This window comes from Nymphalis io, chromosome Z (genome assembly GCF_905147045.1).
Source record: "Nymphalis io chromosome Z, ilAglIoxx1.1, whole genome shotgun sequence".
Taxonomy (NCBI): domain Eukaryota; kingdom Metazoa; phylum Arthropoda; class Insecta; order Lepidoptera; family Nymphalidae; genus Nymphalis; species Nymphalis io.
Genome location: NC_065918.1, coordinates 6190263 through 6212514, shown reverse-complemented (window position 1 = coordinate 6212514; position 22252 = coordinate 6190263). Strand labels below are relative to the sequence as shown.

The 22252-nt window shown below is 34.2% G+C and overlaps 4 protein-coding genes across 4 annotated transcripts in view; 3 read left to right on the top strand and 1 right to left on the bottom strand.

Moving 5' to 3' along the window:
* LOC126780288 (ubiquitin carboxyl-terminal hydrolase 35) overlaps positions 1-14025 on the top strand; it is a 40370-nt gene extending 26345 nt beyond the window's left edge. Inside the window, exons 8-12 of the mRNA XM_050504615.1 lie at positions 477-656; positions 10653-10790; positions 11164-11231; positions 11453-11852; positions 11942-14025. Coding sequence (XP_050360572.1) covers positions 477-656; positions 10653-10790; positions 11164-11231; positions 11453-11852; positions 11942-12353 — 1198 coding nt within the window. The 3' untranslated portion in view covers positions 12354-14025. The remainder of the gene's footprint in view (positions 1-476; positions 657-10652; positions 10791-11163; positions 11232-11452; positions 11853-11941) is intronic.
* Positions 14026-15692: 1667 nt separating this feature from the next.
* LOC126780304 (uncharacterized) lies at positions 15693-19116 on the bottom strand. The gene is made up of 5 exons (XM_050504651.1): positions 19029-19116; positions 16459-16714; positions 16140-16280; positions 15938-16069; positions 15693-15808 (listed from the first exon to the last, which is right to left on the bottom strand). The coding sequence occupies exons 2-5, from the start codon at positions 16711-16713 to the stop codon at positions 15725-15727; spliced, it is 612 nt and encodes a 203-aa protein (XP_050360608.1). The 5' UTR covers position 16714; positions 19029-19116; the 3' UTR covers positions 15693-15724.
* Positions 17332-17893, top strand: LOC126780308 (uncharacterized). Its single transcript, XM_050504657.1, has one exon. The coding sequence runs from the start codon at positions 17369-17371 to the stop codon at positions 17867-17869; it is 501 nt and encodes a 166-aa protein (XP_050360614.1). The 5' UTR covers positions 17332-17368; the 3' UTR covers positions 17870-17893.
* Positions 19117-21180: 2064 nt separating the features above from the next.
* Positions 21181-22022, top strand: LOC126780303 (cytochrome b-c1 complex subunit Rieske, mitochondrial-like). The gene has a single exon (XM_050504650.1). It carries the CDS (start codon positions 21359-21361, stop codon positions 21992-21994), a length of 636 nt encoding a protein of 211 aa, XP_050360607.1. The 5' UTR covers positions 21181-21358; the 3' UTR covers positions 21995-22022.
* The last annotated feature ends 230 nt before the right edge of the window (positions 22023-22252 follow it).

The following is a 22252-nucleotide window of genomic DNA, read 5'->3' as shown; positions in this document are numbered from 1 at the left end:
TTATTTCCTAATCCCAACGTTGTCTATTTTGAATAAATATAATATATAACTTGTATTATGTAGATTTGTTATACTAGTCATCTCAGTAGCTCAACAGTGACAAGAAAAGTGGACAACGAACATGTAAGCATTGACTGCCTTCGACTGTGCAACAAAAGTATTTTAGAGTAAATAATGCACAAGGAATAGCGGAAGTGGGCTGAATGTAAATGTGCATACCGCTTCGCGATCGAAAAACAAGATTGTAATTGTGTTTCGTCTTTTATCTTCACCGTTTACTTTGAATTTAATTTAAATATCTTTTTGTGCGAATGAAAATGTATCGTGTTCATTTTCATAGTTATATAAAGGGCCTTCGTTAAATCAATGTGATGTTCAACGGCATGTTTTTCAGTATTATTTAGTAATTTAAATACCTACGAATAAGCTAATCTTAGCTAGATCAGCTACTATAATCGAATTCATTCTCCATTCAGGTTTAGTACTCACGTTGTGCTAAAGATGACAGCGGTGCCGTACTGGGCGAAGATGAGCGTTCTCTTTGCTGAGATGATGCACTCCATCTCGACTAAGCTGAATCCGTCTGATTTCTTCAGTGTCGTAAAACCTCCCTTCTTCACCAGGGACAATCAACACGACAGCTCGGAATTCTTGGGGTAAGTATCTCTATTCATTCTGTTACTTTGAAATTGAGTTTGTTTTTTTTTTGTTTTGAGACTTTTGGTTTTTCTTTTAGATAATTTGAAGGTTTTTTGCTTGAAAACAAAATATAGTAAATAAGGTATAGCATCTCTACAGTCAGCGTGCGACGTCGGGACTCACAAGCAATTCCTAGCATGTAACGTATTTTTAGTTCAGCCTATTATTTAATTTATTATTATTTTTTAAATATTGTTTTTATAATAAACGATTCAATAATTAGGGAAGGCCGGCAGATATCTCAAAATCTAACAAAACATTTTTTTTTTTGTGTGAATATTTTGCACTGTGTGATTTGAGTGTGTTCAGTGATTGAGTTTTAATGCATTCGAGTCACTAGCTATCCACCCGCGGGTGGCCTCGTGTACATTATTATACTATTTTTTTAGAATAATAGTAATCCCCATTTTAAGGAATTTACTAATATTAGAAATTTTAGTATTTTACCTCTCCAATTAAACACGTAGCTTGTGCAATTTCTGGGAATTGTGACTATAGCCCAAGGTTCGAACCTGGGGCTTGTTTGCGGTTCGTAAGCCGTAGCGCTATTGGTCCTTATATGGTTCTGTTTTACCTTTATATTTTTGTTTTTGTATTTTTAAGAACGTTAGATAAGTATTTTAATTAAAATTAATTCTTATGCTTGCTTGCTTGAGCTTGCTTATATTTAATTATTTACCTTAATTTAAAAAATAAATAAATGATCTAGTATCTACAATAGAAGGCGCACTATACAGCTCACGCTCTATCGTTTGGCGTGTGGTCCGGGAGGTAGCGTTGCATTTTAGGCAGTGATTTTAAGCCGATCGATTGTCATCATTTTTAATAGAACTCGAGTGACTAATAAGTGATCAGCTGACGCACCAACGGTGGACTTTATTTTTGCTATTTTTTTTACAAGTTCATGCGACCAGCCGATGCATAACGCCCCCTCCACGACGCAGCTGACGATTATTTTCCAGCTTAGTATTATGTTAACTATTCATGAGAAAAGTTTCAGGCGGCGTCTTATTACTTTTTTTTAATTTTTTTTTCACCACTTTCGCACCCTCCCACAACCAAACCCACCGCTACTTGGGCAGCTGACGATCGGTTCGCTTATTAGCTATATAAGATCAACTATCGTTGTCAACATCAGCCGGCATACTACGACTTTTGTAAATGCAATGCTTTCTTTCGGACCAGTGGTTTGGCGCTCAAAAATTTGGCATAGGTCCTACCTCCAGAAGTGCTCGCGCAGTACTGAATTCGAACGCCTAACGCATCGCATTTTGTAGATTTTAGACGTTGTAATAACCCTTTTTTAAATTAATTAGAATTTTTTTCAATAATTAAAAAATATATATTCTTTATGAAGTAAGTGTCTTTATAATGTCAATTTTTTAAGTAAGTGTCTTTTAATGTGTTTTTTATAGTTAAATCATACAAATATCAAAATTTTGAGGCCGCTATGGACTAAATCTCAGTTTAAAATATAGTATCGTATTTTCTATTCAAATGGGTCAGCACTGTAGTTCAATTTACGAACTCAAAAAAGTGCATTTGCGTATTTTACGTAAAACTTGCTTTGGACTTTTGAGTTTGTATAAATAGCTAAACCCATTGATAAAATAGAGGCCACTATGATCTATTCTAATAACTGTTCTTCATTATTCAATAAGTTCAAAATTTCAGTCTTTTAGTTTCTCAGAATAAGAACAGTAAAGTTAACCGTTAATTGAAAAATAGCGGTTGAAATGTAAATGTGCCCTTTTAAGTTGTTATCGATTCAAAGGACAATGCCTGGTTTCTAGCATTAGTCATCCTCTGTATAAAAGGAATCTAAGGAATTTCATGTATTAGGAGCAGTCATAAATGCCATTGGTAGTTAAGTTAGGCCTTGAAAGTCAGTACTTTTGTGGAAAATTAACCCACCAGCATTCTCTAGGAGGGTTGCCTTCAGGACGATGGTCTGCCTGAAAAAGTCTCAATGTTGTTTTTCTTGTTATATGTTATGGTAATATACTGCGGCAACCTCAAACGTATGGTAAATGCCAGGGAATTAATGATGAAAGAGGCCGAGAGGGCTATATTTAAAATGCATTTATTTTATTTTATTAAATATTACAAAAGAATTAAGAGGTATATATAACACGTGAATTTGAGATAAAGAATAATATTAACTGATATATCGATTAAACGAATGTGAAAAATTTATGCTATGTAAAAATTATTATCATGATATTGAATATACACTTCCGTTAGAGCTGGGATGACATGTTTCACGGTAGCATGCGCAAGCGATCCCGTGGCGCTCCTCGTTAAGACGGAAAGAGTACCGCTGGTTTTTTAGTGGGTGTTCCGATGTTCGGAGCGCACTCGGCGCCTTGGACACCGGCGAGCTCCACATGCGCCCCCATTGTTGCCGTGGGGTAAACGTGTAATGCGTTTTTCCAACGATACAAATAAAAATAAAAATAGGTGACATGTTGAAGGCATTATCCCATGTAAAAAAATCATTTTTAAGATTATGAATATATTAAATTCAATAATAATCTTTAATTTTCATTAAACAGTTATAAAAACATTTTATAAAAAATAACTTTAACTCCTTTAATGCAAGTTTATATTTTTATCGTATATTCTTTTCATTTTTCGATATAAATATAAGGAACTTTATTAATTTCCGTAACAATTGTATTAAATTCATTGTCTTCTACTCGACCTGACAGCCCTAAGATAAAGAAATAAAAAAATGCCCTAAAAACCCCCTTTTACTATCGAACGGCCAAGCAACCGCGACCAAAGCGCCATAGGTACACAGTGGATTCTCTGCCTACGTACGAAGCGCTTTGAATCTACAATCATCGTTCGCACTGCGAAACAGTGGAATGCTTTGCCCGAGTCTGTATTTCCTGATAGGTACAATGTTGGTGTCTTCAAATCCAAAATTAACAGGTTTCTTCCAGGCAAGTTACATCCTAGACTGTGTCGATGCTTAACATCAGGCAAGTCAACGATCAAACGCTGGCCTATTAAGTGTAAAAATAAAATAAAAAAATGCCTTGACCAATTAGAAGACTTTTCTTCTTCTTCTTTTCTTCTTCAGAGTACTAGAGTACTTTTGTAGTTACCGTTGTTAAAAATTACATATTCTTAACACTAGTATGTATTTCCACCAATTATCAATTTGTATTACTCGCGAATAACAGTGTGCTATTTATCATTATCTGATTGCGCGATATAAATATTTTTGCTTTGATAATAGTGAATACAAATTTCTAACTCAAAATTAGCTTGACTGAAGTGTTCATTTAATAAATAAAAGAAGGTAATTTAGAAATTTAAGACTAGTGCAATTACTGAAATCTTGATGAAACATTTATTATTTTAAAATAGATCATGACTTTAAGACGGGAGGACTTCACTAAGCTAATTGATATTGATAACTGGCCCGAGTTCAAAAACTAATATATAGGATTTCTACGATTTAACTGATATTGATATGTGTGATGAGTACAACGAGTTTAAAAACTAATTTAGATTACTTGATGCGTACTACTTGGAAAGGCAATTAATTGAACCGTAACAGCCTGTGAATGTCCCACTGCTGGGCTAAAGGCCTCCCCTCCTCTTTTTGAGGAGAAGGTTTGGAGCTTATTCCACCACGCTGCTCTAATGCGGGTTGTAATAACGGATGCTCCAATAACGGATCAAAATTGAAACAGACTATAGTTAGTCTATAAGTTAATTTCAATAAGAACATATTTTTTGATTATGTATGTTGATAGATAGACGACGCTTGCATGACCGACCAAAACTAGACCGTGACTCATCTGACGTGATATCTAGATCATTATTTTTGAAACTGATTATATAATATTCAAACAAAATAACTTTATCATCACTTATACTTCTTTCGCTATCGGTTCCATAGCTATTGTGTTTTATTGCACATTATTAAAGGAAGTCACGTTAAAGTTAATTTTCGTCAAATAGATATTTTTAACTTATATGATGAAATTTGTTAAATCTGGAATGATTTCAACGCAGGATAAGTTAAAAAATTTGGATTTTGTAATATTAGATTTTCATTTGTCAAAAAGGCAGATGCTAAATGTTTCAATCCCAATGCAATATCTCCCAACGGTTTTAACGTATAATGTAAAAGTTGCACGTCAAAACAACTGATCGATGTTGTCGAAAATGTTACTGTTAGCTTTTATATCCGATATGAAATACAATTGAATTTAAAGGCTTATTATTTCGAATGAACCGAGTAATATAATTAGTTCCATGTATTCATTCGTTAATTAGTTGCATCATTCGGGTTCTCTATTTAACATACGATCTTTCTTTAAACATGTCATTAAATGTTGAATAAATAAATAATATTACATATTTTCATTTCAAGAGAAATATAGGTTTCCTAAGGCATAGCTTTTCCTTCTTAAACTGTGGAATTGCCAGCCAGTCAGTCAATTCTTGTCATACTAGAGCATCTTTTTTATTTAGTCATGCATAAAACTTTGAAACATGAGCTTCCATTCTTCGACAAATGCAATATTGAGCCCTCTTATATCGCTAGTACTAGATTTCTGTTTAACTTGACTTCCGAATTTACGAGGGGAGGCTTAGACGAATGTAAGGGTCGGGTAAGGTATAGGAATACTTATTTGTTACCATCGTCATTGGATACTTATAATACATTAAAATCATATTAATATCATATTTTAATCCTATGATGTATTTCGTTTACTCAGTACTTTTTTGAGCTGCCGCTGCATAATTGGTTAAACATTGATATAGCAACGGATTATAACTGGAAATAAGCCAAGTCCTCCACTTTCTTCATTGACTCGAAGCAAGAGTCCACGTAATGGTTAAAAGTGTACACTAACCTCAGAGTTAGGTGGGGTTAGAGAGAAGTCTACACCGGAGGGCTCTTGCGACGTGGCGCGACCGTATCTGTGAAGAACGGTACACACGCAAACGCGTCGTTGGAGCGATCCTGCCAGCATTCGAAGCCTGGATGAGACGAAAGCGACGAGCCACCTTCCGACTTACGCAGGTAATGACCGGTCACGGTTGTTTTGGAGAATACCTGTGTAAGATCGGACGCGAATCGACGGCGATGTGTCACCACTGTGGCTCAGACGGGGACACCGCTCAGCATACGTTGGAAGTGTGCCCCGCGTGGAGTGCGGAAAGAGAGATCCTGGTCCGTGAAGTCGGACAAGACCTGTCCCTGCGAGCAATCGTGTCGGCGATGCTTCGCAGGGAATCGGCGTGGAGGGCCGTAGCCTCCTTCTGTGAGACCGTCATGGTTCAAAAGGAGACGGCGGAGCGGGAACGGGAAAGGGCCGATCCTGCTTGGCGGAGACGACGACGGCGTCGTCTCGGCCCTCCCATAGCCCAGACGCCCGGGGTTTAAAAGATAGGGCGTAACTCACCTCACGTGTCCTATTTCAGACGGCCCTGTGGAGGACGGCAGCCGTGATGGCCTCGCGCTGCCGTACGCACTAGCGAGGAGTGCGAGGGGGCGAAATTCGCCCCCTGATGAGAGCTCCGCCGAGCCACGAGTGGAGCAAAGCACGGGAGAGGCCGCGGATGCGTTATATCAACACGATCCCGCAGCCTCTCCGATCCGTGCTGAGGACGGCCATCGCAGTGGTTGTAGTGGGTAAGAATCCCACATAACCCGGTTCCACCCCCATAGGACCCGGGTACCTTTCTGAAGGTTTCCACTGCGAGAAAAAAAAAGAGAGAAATCTAAGGTATCAAAATTGGCTGGAAAGGATTTTTAGGACTATAAATAAAATTTAATTAGTTTTAATAAAAAAGGGTACTGCAATAACCAGAGAATACTATGCTTGAATATAATAAACACTAAACAGGGCATCAAAGGCGAAAGATGTTTTGCTTTTGTAAGAAAACGCGCTCGTTTACAAGTGTAAAGTTACAATGGCTGCTACAAATATAACCCGTATTCGTTCTCCTGAACTATTTGTTCTTTAGCAAGGAAGTATGCTGGATGCCTATTTCAGTCGCATTAAACATTTTTCTTATTATTTGTTGGTCACCATTACTTTTCGAACTACTCCGAGAAGACTTCCTAAGTAATTAAGAACTCAAGTTACTCAAGAAGGAAGGTAAAGTGCGATTTCTTAGACCAGTGCTCACAATAAATCTGTTGTCCTTTGGCGTTGTTACATATTAACAGCTTTGTTCTTTAAGCTTCGTAAAATCTCTGGTTAAGTATTCAGTACGTCATACATAGAAATTCTGAACGAATTTAGTTTCTTGATGAAAAAAAAAATACTTGCCTGGAATTTGCAAAACAACAAATATCAATCAACACATACGAAGCTTATAAATAACTAACGACTGAATGAAATTTGATTAGTTAATTATTAAATCAATAATAAAATATTACAAGTAATATGATAACTATTACCTGAATTAAATCTCTAAAAATTCAAATCTACCAATATACATGTAATTGTTTATTTTTTTTTTAAATATTTATACTTAATCATTTAATGCAGGTATTTATTACTAGTACCGAATGATTCCAAAATATAAATTATAAACTAGTTTCGGTTCCTAAAAAGGTTTTTAAATAACTGTTACCAGCTTACAAAGTTTTACAGCGAAATATTTTATGCCATTCGCGAAGTAATAATGTTAAATCATATTACGCAGAAATACACATAGACATCTTTTAAAATACGTTCAAAGAAATCTTGATAAAAGAATCGTTCACGGGTAAAAATGACATAGCTATGAGCACATAGCTTCATTCTGTAATATAAATCCTACTTAAATGTATAAATTACAAGTGTAGGCTTAAGAAAGACAGAGAGTTCAGTTGGGTTCTCACGAAACTTTTCAAGTAAAAGTTTGACAGGCGATGTCAAAAAAATATCGGATGTCTTTACTATGTCTTAATAGCGTCATATATTATATTAGATATATTATACCTAGTGAGGATGCGGGGGGGGGGGGGCGAGATTACTTTCGGCCCACGAGGAGAACGGCCCACCGCCGCGTCACGAGCGGAGCACTGTACGGGAAAGGCCGCGGATGCGTTATATCAACACGATCTCGCAGTCTCTCCGATCCGTGTCGAGGACGGCCATCGCAGTGGTTTTAGTGGGTAAGAATCCCACATAACGCGGTTCACCCCATGAGAGTCCGGTATCTTTATGAAGTCTACCAATGCGTGAAAAAAAGTGGCTAGCTTGGTATGGTCAGACAGCGAGTGGGATGGGACAGTAACGCGATGTGACAAGTTGTAATATACTAGTTCGTATGGAAGACATCACCAGCACTAGCACCGTCGCACTCACGTCAATTCGCGCTGCGCTCCGGTTGTATTGTACACGCAAGCAAAACCGCTTCCACATTAGAATCACTTGACATTTTGTTTCGAAATGCTCCAGAAGTCACGCCATGACCGGCGGGGCAGCCGAAGCGATGCTGACGCTACCGTCACGTCAGCAGTGTGACATCCACGCCGCGCTGCAGTCACGCGAACGTCGCGTCACCGCCCCGCCTGGTCCGATCTCTAACCAGGCCTTAAGGCCGCAGACCTAGATAGCCCAGACAAGACTGAAACAGACAGACAGAGAAAAAAAAGAGAAAATATATATTATACAGGGATATCTTAAATATCTTATTTTTGCTGCAATTACTTTCATAATTTACTTACTAACACAGTTTGACACAAAAAAAGTAACCGTTAAATTTATCTTGAATGTGGAAAGTAAATCCTTAAAATTAAATAAATCTACACTAAAACTAAACATCTAAATTAAAATGTCTACCAGAATTGAAATATTAATGATTGCACGATGTTTCCTATGTCGTTATAGTTTATATCAACGCAACACAGTGCAAGTTGACCGTTAATTTCAAAATTATTGTAAAACTGCAGCAATTTAAAAAAAAGCTTCTTAAATCACCATGTCTCGTTCTTCCATTAAAACTAAAATTGTGAACTAAGTGAACCTCGATAAAGGTCCACGTGTTGTTTCCACTGAACCATCTCTTATATTTACATTTAACACTTTAGTTGATGTTAGTAACTAATGTAGCCTGTAATAGTAGATTCGAATGAAAATTCATAACTATACATATATAAATGTAAGTTTAAGATAATAAAACATTATCACAGCATATTTATTTATAATTATTAATTATATATTATTAAAAGCTGAGATGGCCTAGTGGTTAGAACGCGTGAATCTTAACCGACGATCGTGGGTTCAAACCCGGGCAAGCACCACTGAATTTTCATGCGCTTAATTTGTGATTATAATTCATATCGTGCTTGCCGGTGAAGGAAAACATCGTGAGGAAACCTGCATGTGTCTAATTTCATTGAAATTATGCCAGATGTGTATTCTACCAACCCGCATTGGAGCAGCGTGGTGGAATAAGCCCCAAAACCTTCTTTTCAAAGAAGGGAGAGGAGGCCTTAGCCCAGCGGTGGGACATTAACAGGCTGTTACTGTACTGTATATTATATAAGAGAATGGGCTTCCACTAGTGAAATTAAAAATGCGATATATAAGTTAAGCAACAGCAAAACATTGCGGTGCATCGTACACTGCACTGTGGCCGGTGCCGCACCGTAGACTAGGGTCCCCGCCCTTAGCCTTTGAATGATTGTGTATTGAAGATTATTGTTCGTAATTAAAAAAATCAAAGAAAGTTATATTAGTAAATATTATAGTAAAGACTTAAAAACACAGGGATCATTTTCGGTATCTGGCCTAAAAAATATATTTGATATTGTGTGTCATATGTACGGCATTAGCGCCAATTAACGCATATATTTCCTCGTCATAAACAAAAGAAGAAAAAAAGTAAATTTTATTTTAAGACATAGTTAAATTTGAACAGTAAAAATATTGATGGTCATACTAAATGATTACATTTCAAAATTTGTTTTCTAAACGTTTGTTTGTGTATATTTTGTTTGTTGTTAACAAAGTTTTTTAATTTCTAAAAATTAAATGAATATCCATTTTGTAAGTAAATTATAAATAATTTATTAATATAATGAATGAAACATAAAGGTAATCTAAATTAAAACTCTTTTTAAGATAATTTCATAGGTTAAATATGAGAGTTTAAAATATTAAATATCGACCACCATTCTAAGTTCATTCATAATAAATATTCTTGTTATGAAGTCATTATCGAGCGATGTTTAGTGAATTACTTATATCTAATGTGGCTGTTTCTAAATGTTTTCTATTACGTGCACCTAATTAAATTTTCATTTTATATGATGGATTGTGCCAATAATATAACAGCCTCTACTAGGTAACATAAATAACATTACTATTGATTAATGTTTATTAAAGTCGCAACTTCTAAATGATAAGACTTATGAATTTATTTCTTTATTTTTATTTGCAAGCCTCGTGGCTAAATAAAACCCATTCGGGAACAATAGAAACGGATACATATACATTTTTCATATGTATTGCTTAAATATACTCATTCAACTTTCTTATTTTATTACTAGGTTTAAACGATAACAGTTTTATTGGTGGTATTTCATATATTACTGATACGCCATAAAACTTACTGATTAGAACGGAAAAAAAACTAAACTATTTAAAACTACGTTATAAAAATTTGATTTGATCAAGCCGGTTGGCGTGGTTGGTAGATTGCCTTTTCACGCCGAAGGTTGTGGGTTCGATTCCCACCCAGGACAGGCATTTGTGTGCATGAACATGTCTGTTTGTCCTGAGTCTGGGTGTAATTATCTATATAGGTATGTATTTACAAAAGAAAAGTAGTATATGTAGTATATCAGTTGTCTGGTTTCCATAGCACAAGCTTTGTACAAGCTTAATTTGAGATCAGATGGCCGTGTGTGAAAAATGTCCCAGGATATTATTATTATTATTATAAAAATATAGATTAAAAAATGAGATTCCTATTCATTACAGATATTTGTTCGAGTTGCTGCAGTCCTACGAGCATTGCTCCGACCGAAATTACGATTACACCCGGCCGCCCGTGCTCAACGGTGCCAGCCGCCTGCGCATGATTCATCCGCATGTTCAGCAACACTCCCAAAATTCTGGGTATATGTTCTGTTATTCTGTAGATAAAAATATCCTCGTGCACGCGCTCGTTTTCGTCATGCATACTGCAATTCTTGAAGACAAAAGTCTTCAACGAGTGCGTCTTATCGGTTATGATCTACGATGCCGCGACATGGAAACTGACTGATGAATGTGAAGTGTTTCTAAAGGTGTGTTGTTTTTTTTACGATACAACGAGTCTAAATATATTAAAGTTGATGATACGATTATACTTGATTCCAAAAAAGCCTATTTTATATAATTTATAACAATTTCTCTTAATATATTTGTTCAAAGATAGGCGTCGAGGTAAATTAAAAAGTTTTCAATGTAACTCTCAACTGAGTACTGAATTGAATTTTATTTATTTCAGCGATGATCTTGCTGAATCAAGCCATAGTCGTCGGTCTCTTTCGCCGAGGCCCGGTAGTAGCGCTGCTGGTATGTTTAATTATTTATAGTTATTTTTTAAACCGGAAGTTTGGGCTATGTGAACTTGGCACCCGACTTTTGAAAATCGATTTTTTTATTTTTGATTCTTATAGATATTCGTATGTAGTTGATTGTAGTAAATTTTTCGATATATTTAATCGATTTTCAAAAGTCGGGTGCCAAGTTCACACAGCCGGAAATTTGGATCCAAACGTGTTTCTTGTTCTCAGGATCTAGTTCAAGTGGCTACAAGCGCAGCTCTGGCGACCTAGAGGTGTTGGTTCCACCAAAGAAACGTTTTCGTATGAGCGATGCTACGTTTCTACGCCGTGACTCCTTCATTGATAACATGTTTGGAGGCGTCCTGCTGACACGTGTCGAATGTACCGTGTGCCACGCATCATCTCTGTCACGTGACGTGTTTAGAGACCTCCAATTAGCTTTTCCCGAAAAACCAGAAGGCTGGCAACACAGTGTCCAGAGTCTATTGGAGTATTATTGCTCTAAGGAAAGCCTCTCCGGTGATAACAAATATGAATGTCGCGATTGTGGTGGTCATCAGGATGCAGAGAGGAGCGTGCTTATTGAGACCACGCCAAAATATCTCATTCTGGTTCTCAAGAACTTCAAGTAAGTTATTCCTTAACAGCTATCGGTAATGCCCGTGCATACCATCAATCAACCCACAACTCCAATTTAAAATGTTTATAAATCCACAGATTCGATTCAAAGCTGCAAGTGCAGACGAAACTGATGCACACCATGTATCACAACCAATCGGTAACCTTGCCGACGGTCCGTTCACAGGCGGTACATTCCGTATACAACCTATTCGCCGCCGTGATCCACGCTGGAACCACTCTGGATTCTGGTCATTACTTCACTCTCGCTAAAGATAACGATCAATGGCACAAGTACAATGATGACGAGGTTACATTTGCTGATGAGGGCCAATTGAACGGTCTTAATCGTTCTAGTACGCCCTACATACTTTTCTATAGGCGCACTGATATCGAGGAAGGCACGGCTCCTTCTCTAGAAGAGATGCCGCCTAAACTTCAGGAATTGGTCATGGCTAATAATAAGCATTATGTTGATAGTGTGCGCAAAATACGTCTTACGCGTCCATGACGGTTAAGATCCGATAAATTCATCGACTTTTCGGTGCTGGATTACGTAGAATCTGAATAAAGACCAAGGTCTTTTAGAGTTATTAGATATATTATTTTGCATTATATTTGAAAGCTATGCCGTATTGTTTATTTATAATATATTTACTGTTATTTTTTGTTATTTATATGAAGTAGTCTAGTATTTAACGAAAACATCATTTACAAAGCTGGTACTATAACTGTCACAAAGTATTACGAATCATTCAAGATAATTAATTCGTTTATGATATAGCTACGACAAAGCATTTTTTAAATGATGCTTCGAATGATGTTATACAATGAGAATTTTATATATTAATTGATTTAATTAATCTACAAATTAACTTTCTTTCGTACAAGCGAACGTTATACGATATTTATGAATATTCACGTTTGTAACTTAACTGTAATAGCTATTGTTAACTCATTTCCGTATGCACTATTACTTATTATATAATATATTAACAATTTTGAATATCTACTCGTTGAAAAGTATTAATTGTCACTTTCTTTGAAATTTAATAATGTAAATGTGTGACGTTTGTAGGTTTTGATTCCCGGGCAAGTGTGATTTTGTAATTCATAAGTATGAAATAAGTTTTATCAGCATCATGTATGACAGCAACAATTATTGCCTTTATATAAGTTGATTTTTTTTTGCAATTAGTTAATTATTAGTTATAAATTAATATTTTATTCTCCTCATTCATATATATAATTTATTATGGAATGATATATAATTCCAAAAATGAACTAAAAAGAACGACCGTAATTTGCATTCTCGAAATAATAAGTATACAAAATATGTTATATATGGATTTTAACTGTAAAATGTTTTTTATACACAATTTTTGTCTTGTATTTTAATATGTATCCATTGATGAGTTGAAAGATGTAAATATGTAAATATATATTATACCACACACAACCTGATAACAGACAAGGGCTGTATATTTATATATGATTATATATATCGTATATCATAATTATTACAAAATATGATTTTGGATTTTATTTTTAATTTAAAGCTTTAATTTAAAAAAATATATAATATTTGATTTTAAGGATGTTTGTATGTGTGTAGTAGCATATATTTATTAAAAAAAAAAAACTTAAAATTTGATGAGAATCTTAATCTAGCAGATAACTCTATATGTCTGACTCTTATGTATTAATCATTCTAAATTTTATTGATTGAATAATCTAAATAATATATAATCATTAATTCTGTGGCAAGTTTTTGTGTTGATAAAGTATAAGGTAATGTAACCTTTGTAGAATAGAAGTTAATGAAATATTAGAGAATGAAAATTTAAAATTAACTTTTATTTTTTAATCCTTGTCATTAATAAAATGCGTGATCAATATATCACTCTCTCTGTCATACTCGTTTCAAATTCAATCTATTGTCGTATATGACAAAGTTACAAATTTACGCCATGTACGCAGATTTAAAAATTTTCAAAAATATATTTTCTTCAATATTGGAATTGAAAAATTTGAATATCAGATTTTTATCTTTTTCTTCATATTATAAAATATTAAAGTAGGTATTAATAATGATAGTATAAGTAATTATATGTTATCACTGCTTATAGAAAGTTAAGTACGTATTTAATGTATATAACACGTAACATCAAGTTTAAAAAAAAAACTTAATATGCATTTTATTTTAAAGTAACTTAATATATATATATATATATATATATATATATATATATATATATATTGTATGTATTAACTTATTAATATATCGTAAGTATTTCACATACTGAAAAGAGTCATATTAACCTATGTAAGGCGGTTTAAAATAAAATATGGTGCAAATAGACATTATTTACAAGCGATGAGATATTTTCACATTTTAATTAGTAAGATAATTTCATTGTCTTGTGAATTTCGTTTATAATAATTTTATTTAACGCCTTGGTATAATGACTAAAAAGTTACTACTAGTTTCATACATATTATAAATGCATATAAACTGAAGCATACATATAATTTGATAAGTGGTCAAACGTTATATATATTGACTATTGTTTATACCTTTATTTATACTTTATGTATGTATTTGTTTTTGTATATGTTATAAAGTATATAAAGTATTCAGATTTAAAATACTATACATTCTGCTTTTAACTTTGATTTATTTGCAAAGGAAAAAATAATTGAATATTATTTCAAAGTGATTAATATAGACACGATTTGTATCAAAAATGATGTTTATATAAAAAGTTAAAAGAACCTTTTTTTTATTAACCTATTCGCTAATCACAGCAGCTCGCCGTGTCTAAGCACTTTAAAATCTCTCATTTACGGGCAAGATACGGGTATGTACAGGCGGACGGACGGACTATCGGTCTCTGTATTGATTGAAAAATGTTCAAATCTATTAAGTTACATGAAGTATTTCGTGAATACTTTTATTTTTTGTATAGATTTGCATAGTATGCATAAATATACATATGTAATAACGATGTTTTAATTTTTTTTTTCTGTAAATCTACTTATTTCATATTTAATTCTAGTATATGAAAAGGGTTACGATATTATTTAGAGTTCTATGTAATTAGATAATAAATCTCTGTGTTATTCTAAATGTTATTAAAATATGTTTTATCGTGAATAAATAAAATTATCCCAAAAAAACATATATATTTGTACATTTTTCGGTTTACCTGCTTGTTCCGTTTCAACGATGCATCCCAACTATTGTTAACTGGCTGACGCGCATCCACGTGATGAGTCACAAAATATAAATGTGTAAGTACCCACTTAAACATAGATTTCTTAAGATAATTCAAATACAATGGCGACATTTACCAATGTGTTATTAATTTTGAGCAAATTTTGTTTAGTTTTTTAGTAAATTGAACTTATAACTTTTAGTCATTTTGATACATTTGTATCATTTTTTATCCCTTTGTAAATTAAATTTTGAATATTGCGGAAACCCATATCTATAGATTTAGAATAATTTTTCAGATTTCGTTGTACACGCATTAAATAATTGATTAATTATCTTTCTTTTACGTTTTTTTTTCAATCTGACATACACGGTCTGTGGTCATAAATTAACAATAGATTAATATGAATATATTTAGGTGATGGGTCTCGTTATTCATTGAATATATTTAAAATAATACATGTCATTACTAAAATCGCATTAAAAGAAATACTAGAACTCACAGAAAAATAGGTCTACGACATCACAACGGATCGTGTTGGCACAAGTTTTTCGTATTTCATATAAGAAATATGTACTCTTGCTAATATTTACGTGGCCCATAATAGGTATGTAAAAAAAAAACGATGTATCTAATTTATATACATTTTACTTTAAAACTTATTCTATAAACCTATCAATTTACCACCAAGATTGTTTAACTTCTCTGAAGCAGCGCGTGTGATGCTTCTTATTATTTTACTAGGAACCTGCAGACGAAGATAATATGATATTAATTTTATTTATTTATTACATCAAGCGCAAACAAGAGCAGTAACCGATATTTTAAATATTAACATAAAATGATATAGTCTAAGTATTGATACGTAAAAACTGACCTCCAGAATGGAATTGAAAAAATTCGAAATTCCTTCAGCACCTCCAACAATAGCTCGACCAGCGTTACGAAATTTATCTCCATCGTTTCCATACTTGTCTTCTTCCCTGATCGTATCCACTATGGGCTTAGGCTGTAAAAATATATACATTATGTAGACATTTTATAATTACAACGCTCTAACATTATTTCCTAAACCAAACCTGAAGAAAGCCGGCTACAATATTCTGTGCATTTTCTTTAATCGACAATGTTTTGCTACCATAACCTTCAGTTTCTAACAAGGCGCTTTCCAGTTTTGTAACAGGAGGTGAAAAAAATCCGGCGTCATTTACAGATCCAACCTGAAATCGTATTTTAATTTTTATATCATTATAATTAAAAATGAGAAATTGAAAGAAATAAGGTTTAATGTCTATTACGAGATAGTAAGAAATATTTTTTACTGCAATTTCCACTAAGGATTTTACGTATCATTTTTAATTAAAAAAATCTTAATTATTTCGTCCAATAAATACTCACGACTGGATATTCTGGGCTAATTTTGTTACCCAATATGTTGAACACCGGTCCTTTTGTTAAAAGATTTCCAGCAGATGATTTGTCATTGTTTGTATTGGAAACAGGGTGATTCTCTGGTTCTAAAGGTTGTGTTAATGGAACATTTGAAGCTGATCGCGGTTGGTCGTAAACTGGCAAGTCGATTCGAATTGGTTCATCCACAGGTATCGACATGACCCCTGCTAGGCCCAGTAATACATATAGAATTCTTGACATCCTTAAATTAATGCAACGTAATAAAATTAAAAAACATTTGTCTGAGACTAAAAATTGTGATATTATTGTTATATTTATGTTTTAATATCGAGCCGAGATGGTAGCCCAGTAGTTAGAATGCGTGTATCTTAACAGATGATCGCGGGCTCTAATCCGGCAAGGACAGCAAATATTTATGTGCGTGAAGGTAAACATCGTGAGCAAACCTGCATGTGTCTAATTTCATAGAAATTTTGCCACTTTGTATGCAGCAACCCGTATTGGAGCAACGTGGTAGAATAGCTCCAAACCCTGTCATCAATAGGAGCGTAAGCATCAGCCCAGTGGAACATTGAGGCTGTTACTTTACTTTTATGAATTTATTGTTTATTACGATAAAATTACTTAATAATATGTAGGTACCCACAGGATTAAGTATGTACTGTGGACTGATGTCATCTGTCCTAAGCTTATATTAATATAATCAACTAATCGAATGCAAATATTTATAAACCAAAATAACACTATTGTTTATTATTATAATTTCCTAAAAGAGTTATTATATGTGGAAATATTGTCAGCAAATAGTTAATATTTTTTTATTACCTGTCTGTCAAAAAATAACGAAACGTACTTTAAACCAGCATATTTTTTTTTAAATTAAAATCAAACCAAAATGAATATGCCCGAAGTGACTAGATGTTTCGGTACTTTTCCTCCAAAATACGCAACTTATTTGATCGCCCTATTTGGCCTAGGTTCCGGAGGGGTCGGTTTGGCAGGAATAATACTCTACGGTATAATAGAAAATGCGTTATTAGTTTACATACTAGGACGCCGACCGAGAGTGGATGAAACTTTAAAAAAAGCTGTATTATTAACGATTGGCTTGTCATCTTTACTACTGACGGTAGGGAATGCCCTTTTATTTGTGGGTGCAACTTCTCAATCCCGAGGAGCGTTATCTGTAGGCGTCTGGACTTTATTGGCAATGTGTTTACTTCTCATATTTGGGGCTATAAGTGCCCCTGTATCATGTTTCTTCATTAAAAACGCATGTATAATAAAGAAAATATCTACTGTCACCATGGTTCTAACTTCCATTGTTTTGACAATATTTATCGAGGTATGGCTTTACTTTTTGGTGGTCGCCCATAACTATTTAATTCAATTATGAAGTGCCTTAGTATGAGAAATTTATACAGTGACATATTAAATGTAAATTATATAATACAAATTTAAGAGACAGATTATTAAATTATACTTATTTATATAACCACTTTGTATTCATTTGATTATTGAATAATAAACTAGCTGACCCCGGCAGTTTGTCTACTCTCGTACTAACCACGGGAACACCGTACTATTTTTCATCCTCTATTACTACTACTATTATGAAAGAAATTTTGCAAAAACTCTAATAATCTACATCTCAATCTTAATATTATCTACATTTCCAACTTAAATATTGAAGAAGTTGCACACAAAGCTTTATCCCATTTTTTATAAAAAGTAGCCTTGTCCTTCCTTTCTTGGGGTTCAAGCATACTGTACCGAATTTAATCAAGATTTATTATTATTATATATTAATATTAATTTATTCAAGAATTATTTTATCAGTGGAAGTGTAACAGACATACATGAATATATATAATATAAATATGACAGAATTACTGTCACATTTATAATACTAGTATAGATTATTATAGGTCCTTTTGTTTAGGATGCCGACTAATTTTTGGATAAATAAAAACAAATATTATTAAGGTCATGCATAATTTAACATCCTGTGCAGATATTCCGAAAGATAACGATTAAGTAATCTGACAAGAAATTGCAACTCAGATGAGTAGTTATGAGTATTTATATTTAAAAGAATACTTCAATATTGCAGTCAATAGGGATATTAATAATGATTATTACAATTTAGATAATATATAGATAACTACGTAGCTAGGTATTACGATCGTATTTTAATATGGGTTATTAATATTTTTTTAATTACATTATAAATATTACAAATAAAAAAATATTAAATTTGTAACAATTGATAAAATATTATAGTACATATTCAATACGGATAATTTAGGAATTAAAGTAATAAATCTTTCTATATTTACATGAATACTAAGATTTTATAGTACGATACCTTTTTAGTTTTAATCACACAAAATCGCGGTCTTAACCTAATTTTATGTACTGTGAATTAAAACAGTTACACTTCATAAAGATATAAACTTATAAAATATGCCAAAACTTATAAAGAAGACTAAGAAAAAAGAATACAAAACAAATCGCACGTCCAATTAATTATTAAATAATAACTCAGCACTCACTTGCTTGCCGCGGCTTGTTAGACACTTACTACAAACACGTCGAGCTCTATTAAGACATCTACTTTCACGAGTTACGTCAGAGAGCCTTGGCACCGCCGAATGCAGTATGTGTTTACGGGTCGCACATAAGCTTAAACTTGATTATGAAACTGTTTTGTTGAATATTTATTCAAATTTATAATTGTTAATTGTAATCTACCACATTATTACCATACCCTAAGTTTAAATAGTATGACTTAATAAACTGCCAAATAATTCGTTGCGCTCGCGAATTCGTCTAAAGTGTACATTCATTATTGTGTTGTAAGTGTACATTCATTCATTAACTTAAGTATGTTATGAAAATTAAGCTTCCGTGATAGTGTTTGTGCACAAAGGTGTGCACAAAGGTGTGCACAAACACTAGTACACTCTCATAACTGAAAAGCCGGCTAATCCAACACATCCATGAGAGCCGAGGCATAGCACCTTTGGCTTTACAAGCTCTCTGAGGTCTAGGTACTAGACATTTCCGGTCTGCGACTGAGACTTTGTCAACAAAAAAAAACAATAAGTTTTTGTTGTCCGACACTGGAATCTAACCCAGTAAGGGCTCAAATTCCAGAGTCTGTCTCAGGGTCTGCGGCCTTAAGACCTGGTTAGAGATCGGACCAGGCGGGGCGGTGACGAGACGTTCGCGTGACTGCAGCGCGGCGTGGATGTCACACTGTGGGCGTGACGCTAGCGTCAGCATCGCTTCGGCTGCCCCGCTAGTCATGGCGTGATTTCTGGAGCATTTTGACACAAAAGATTAAGTGATTCTAATGTGGAAGCGGTTGTTTTTGCGCTGCGCTCCGGTTGTATTGTACGACAGGGCTTTGTGATGTCTTCCATATGACTAGTATATTATAACTGTTCACGTCGCGTTAGCGTCCCATTCCACTGTCCGACCATTTTAAGCTAACCACTAGACACGAGGCTAATTTTATTACAATTGAGTCAACTTACAGTTATTCTAAACAGTTTTTAAAGTAGCCAAACAAGTTAAGACATTTTTTTGTAGAATAAAAAATCAGTGTCATCTATTTCTTATACTGAACATTATTTTATTGAATTTTTCTTATCGAATTAGTTTTTTTTTTTTTTATATGCCCCGGGATGGCAAATGACTCTACTCCACCTGATGGTAAATGGTAGTAGAGTCCAAACGCGACGACGGCCAGTACTGTCGGGAAGAATGTTCTGTACTAGCCGTCCCCGCCTTGCCGGCCCGCAAGATGCCTCCTCACGCCTCGTTTGAAGGAACCCGGGTTGTAAGAGGAGGGGAACACGTGAGCTGGTAAGGAATTCCATTTTTTGGTAGTGCGACAAAGAAAGGAGTTGCCAAATTTCTTTGTGCGCGATGGAATTGATGTCACAGTTAGGCGGTGACATCGAGAACCAGCTCGCGTGGACTTAAGAAGGAAGGGGGAAGCAGGAATTAGAGAGAATAATTCCTCAGAGCACTCGCCGTGATACAGTCGATAGAAAGCGCTCAGTGCTGCTATCTCGCGACGCAATTGTAAAGGTTCAAGGGTGTTTGTGACCTTTACGTCGCCAATAATGCGTACTGCACGTTGCTGCAACCGGTCCAAGGCCTCCAGTAGGTACTTAGCGGAGCCATCCCAAAGGTGCGAGCAATATTCAACGCAAGACCGTACCTGTGTTTTGTATAACAGGCCCAGTTATTGTGGCGTGAAAACACGCCGCACCTTGTTCAGAACTCCGAGTTTCCGTGAAGCTGTTTTTATAATAGCCTATTTAATAATTAATTAATTTTAATTAGTTAAGAAAATATAGTTTATTTCGATTAAATTATTGGAATTATTTTAGATGACTCAAACAAATGTTTGTTTGATGATACTATCTATCTATTTTATCTATGTTTTAACTATAAGTCGCAGTTACACTATACTAACAGTACGTAAAAAACTTATCAAAGAGAGTAAAAAGTTTCACGTAGGGACCCCTACATGAAACTTTTTATGATGACATTATAAAAATGACAATGTAAAAAAAACATGACATTACTGAAATGGTCAAAGTTATTTTGTTATGTTATGGCGCTGTTAGAGTTCAATTAATAAAATATCGTATATATTTTAAAGAAAATGAACTTTATGAATAGTTGCAGTATAGCAAAATGTAGAAGAGTTTTTTGGAAATATTCATGTAACGGCGATTCTCAATTCAAACATTTATATTTGTTAAAGACTTTGGTTAATAAAAAAGAAGTATTCTTAAACAATTCATCTCCGATAATACAGAGAACAGATTTTCAGTTACAATTGGTTCCTTTTCCTACTAGATTAATGTTTTGGAATCAGGTTCGATTTCAAAAAGATTGTCCCAAGCTACACCGTGATATTCAGTATCCTAGTTTCGATGACTATAGAAAAGAAAAGTTTAAGGATCTGAAACACACAAAATGGCATTCTGGTGATGAAAAACATGGATACACCTATGTTACTGGTTTATTTGGTTTACTATGTGGAATGTATGGATTAAAGTCGGAATTAGTGCACTTTTTATCAAGTATGTCAGCACCAGCCGATGTTTTGGCTATGGCTACAATAGAAGTAGACATTAAAAATATCGCACCAGGCATGTGTTCTTCTTATAAGTGGCGTGGGAAACCTCTCTTTATTAAACATAGAACTGAGGGTGAAATATTAGCAGAAGCGAATACACCTTTTTCAGCTTTAAAAGATCCTGAGAGTCCTGAACAGCGTACCATAAAACCAGAATGGTTAGTAGTTATTGGAATTTGTACACACTTGGGTTGTGTTCCCGTGCCTAACTCGGGTGACTGGGCCGGTGGATTTTATTGCCCTTGTCATGGAAGCCATTATGATAATGTTGGAAGAGCACGAAAGGGACCAGCTCCTCTTAATTTAGAAGTGCCTCCTTATATATTTCTTTCTGATACTGTTGTGTTGGTAGGTTAGTTATTTTAATACATTACCAATGTTAACATTTTCTATAACCCTTTTTGAATGATATGATTATGTTCGAACATATCTCAGGCGAATGTCATACCTAAGTTGAAAATAGAAGAAAAATATATGCATATTTTTCAGAACTCAACATTTTATTTACAGATAAAAGGTAATTTTGTAAAATATAACAAAATGATATTTTTGTGTTTTACTACCTTAATATTGACTATTAATAACATAGGCTAAGCACAAAAACTTCATTTTGTC

Bases quoted from the DNA above. Each gene is read 5' to 3' on its own strand.
- LOC126780304 (XM_050504651.1), bottom strand. From the start codon at position 16,713: ATGTCAAGAATTCTATATGTATTACTGGGCCTAGCAGGGGTCATGTCG. The intron at 16,281-16,458 runs GTGAGTATTTAT...ATACGATTTCAG, and splicing joins TTAGCCCAGAATATCCAGTC to GTTGGATCTGTAAATGACGC. The intron at 15,809-15,937 runs GTCAGTTTTTAC...CTTCGTCTGCAG, and splicing joins TTTTCAATTCCATTCTGGAG to GTTCCTAGTAAAATAATAAG.
- LOC126780308 (XM_050504657.1), top strand. From the start codon at position 17,369: ATGAATATGCCCGAAGTGACTAGATGTTTCGGTACTTTTCCTCCAAAA.
- LOC126780303 (XM_050504650.1), top strand. From the start codon at position 21,359: ATGTTTTGGAATCAGGTTCGATTTCAAAAAGATTGTCCCAAGCTACAC.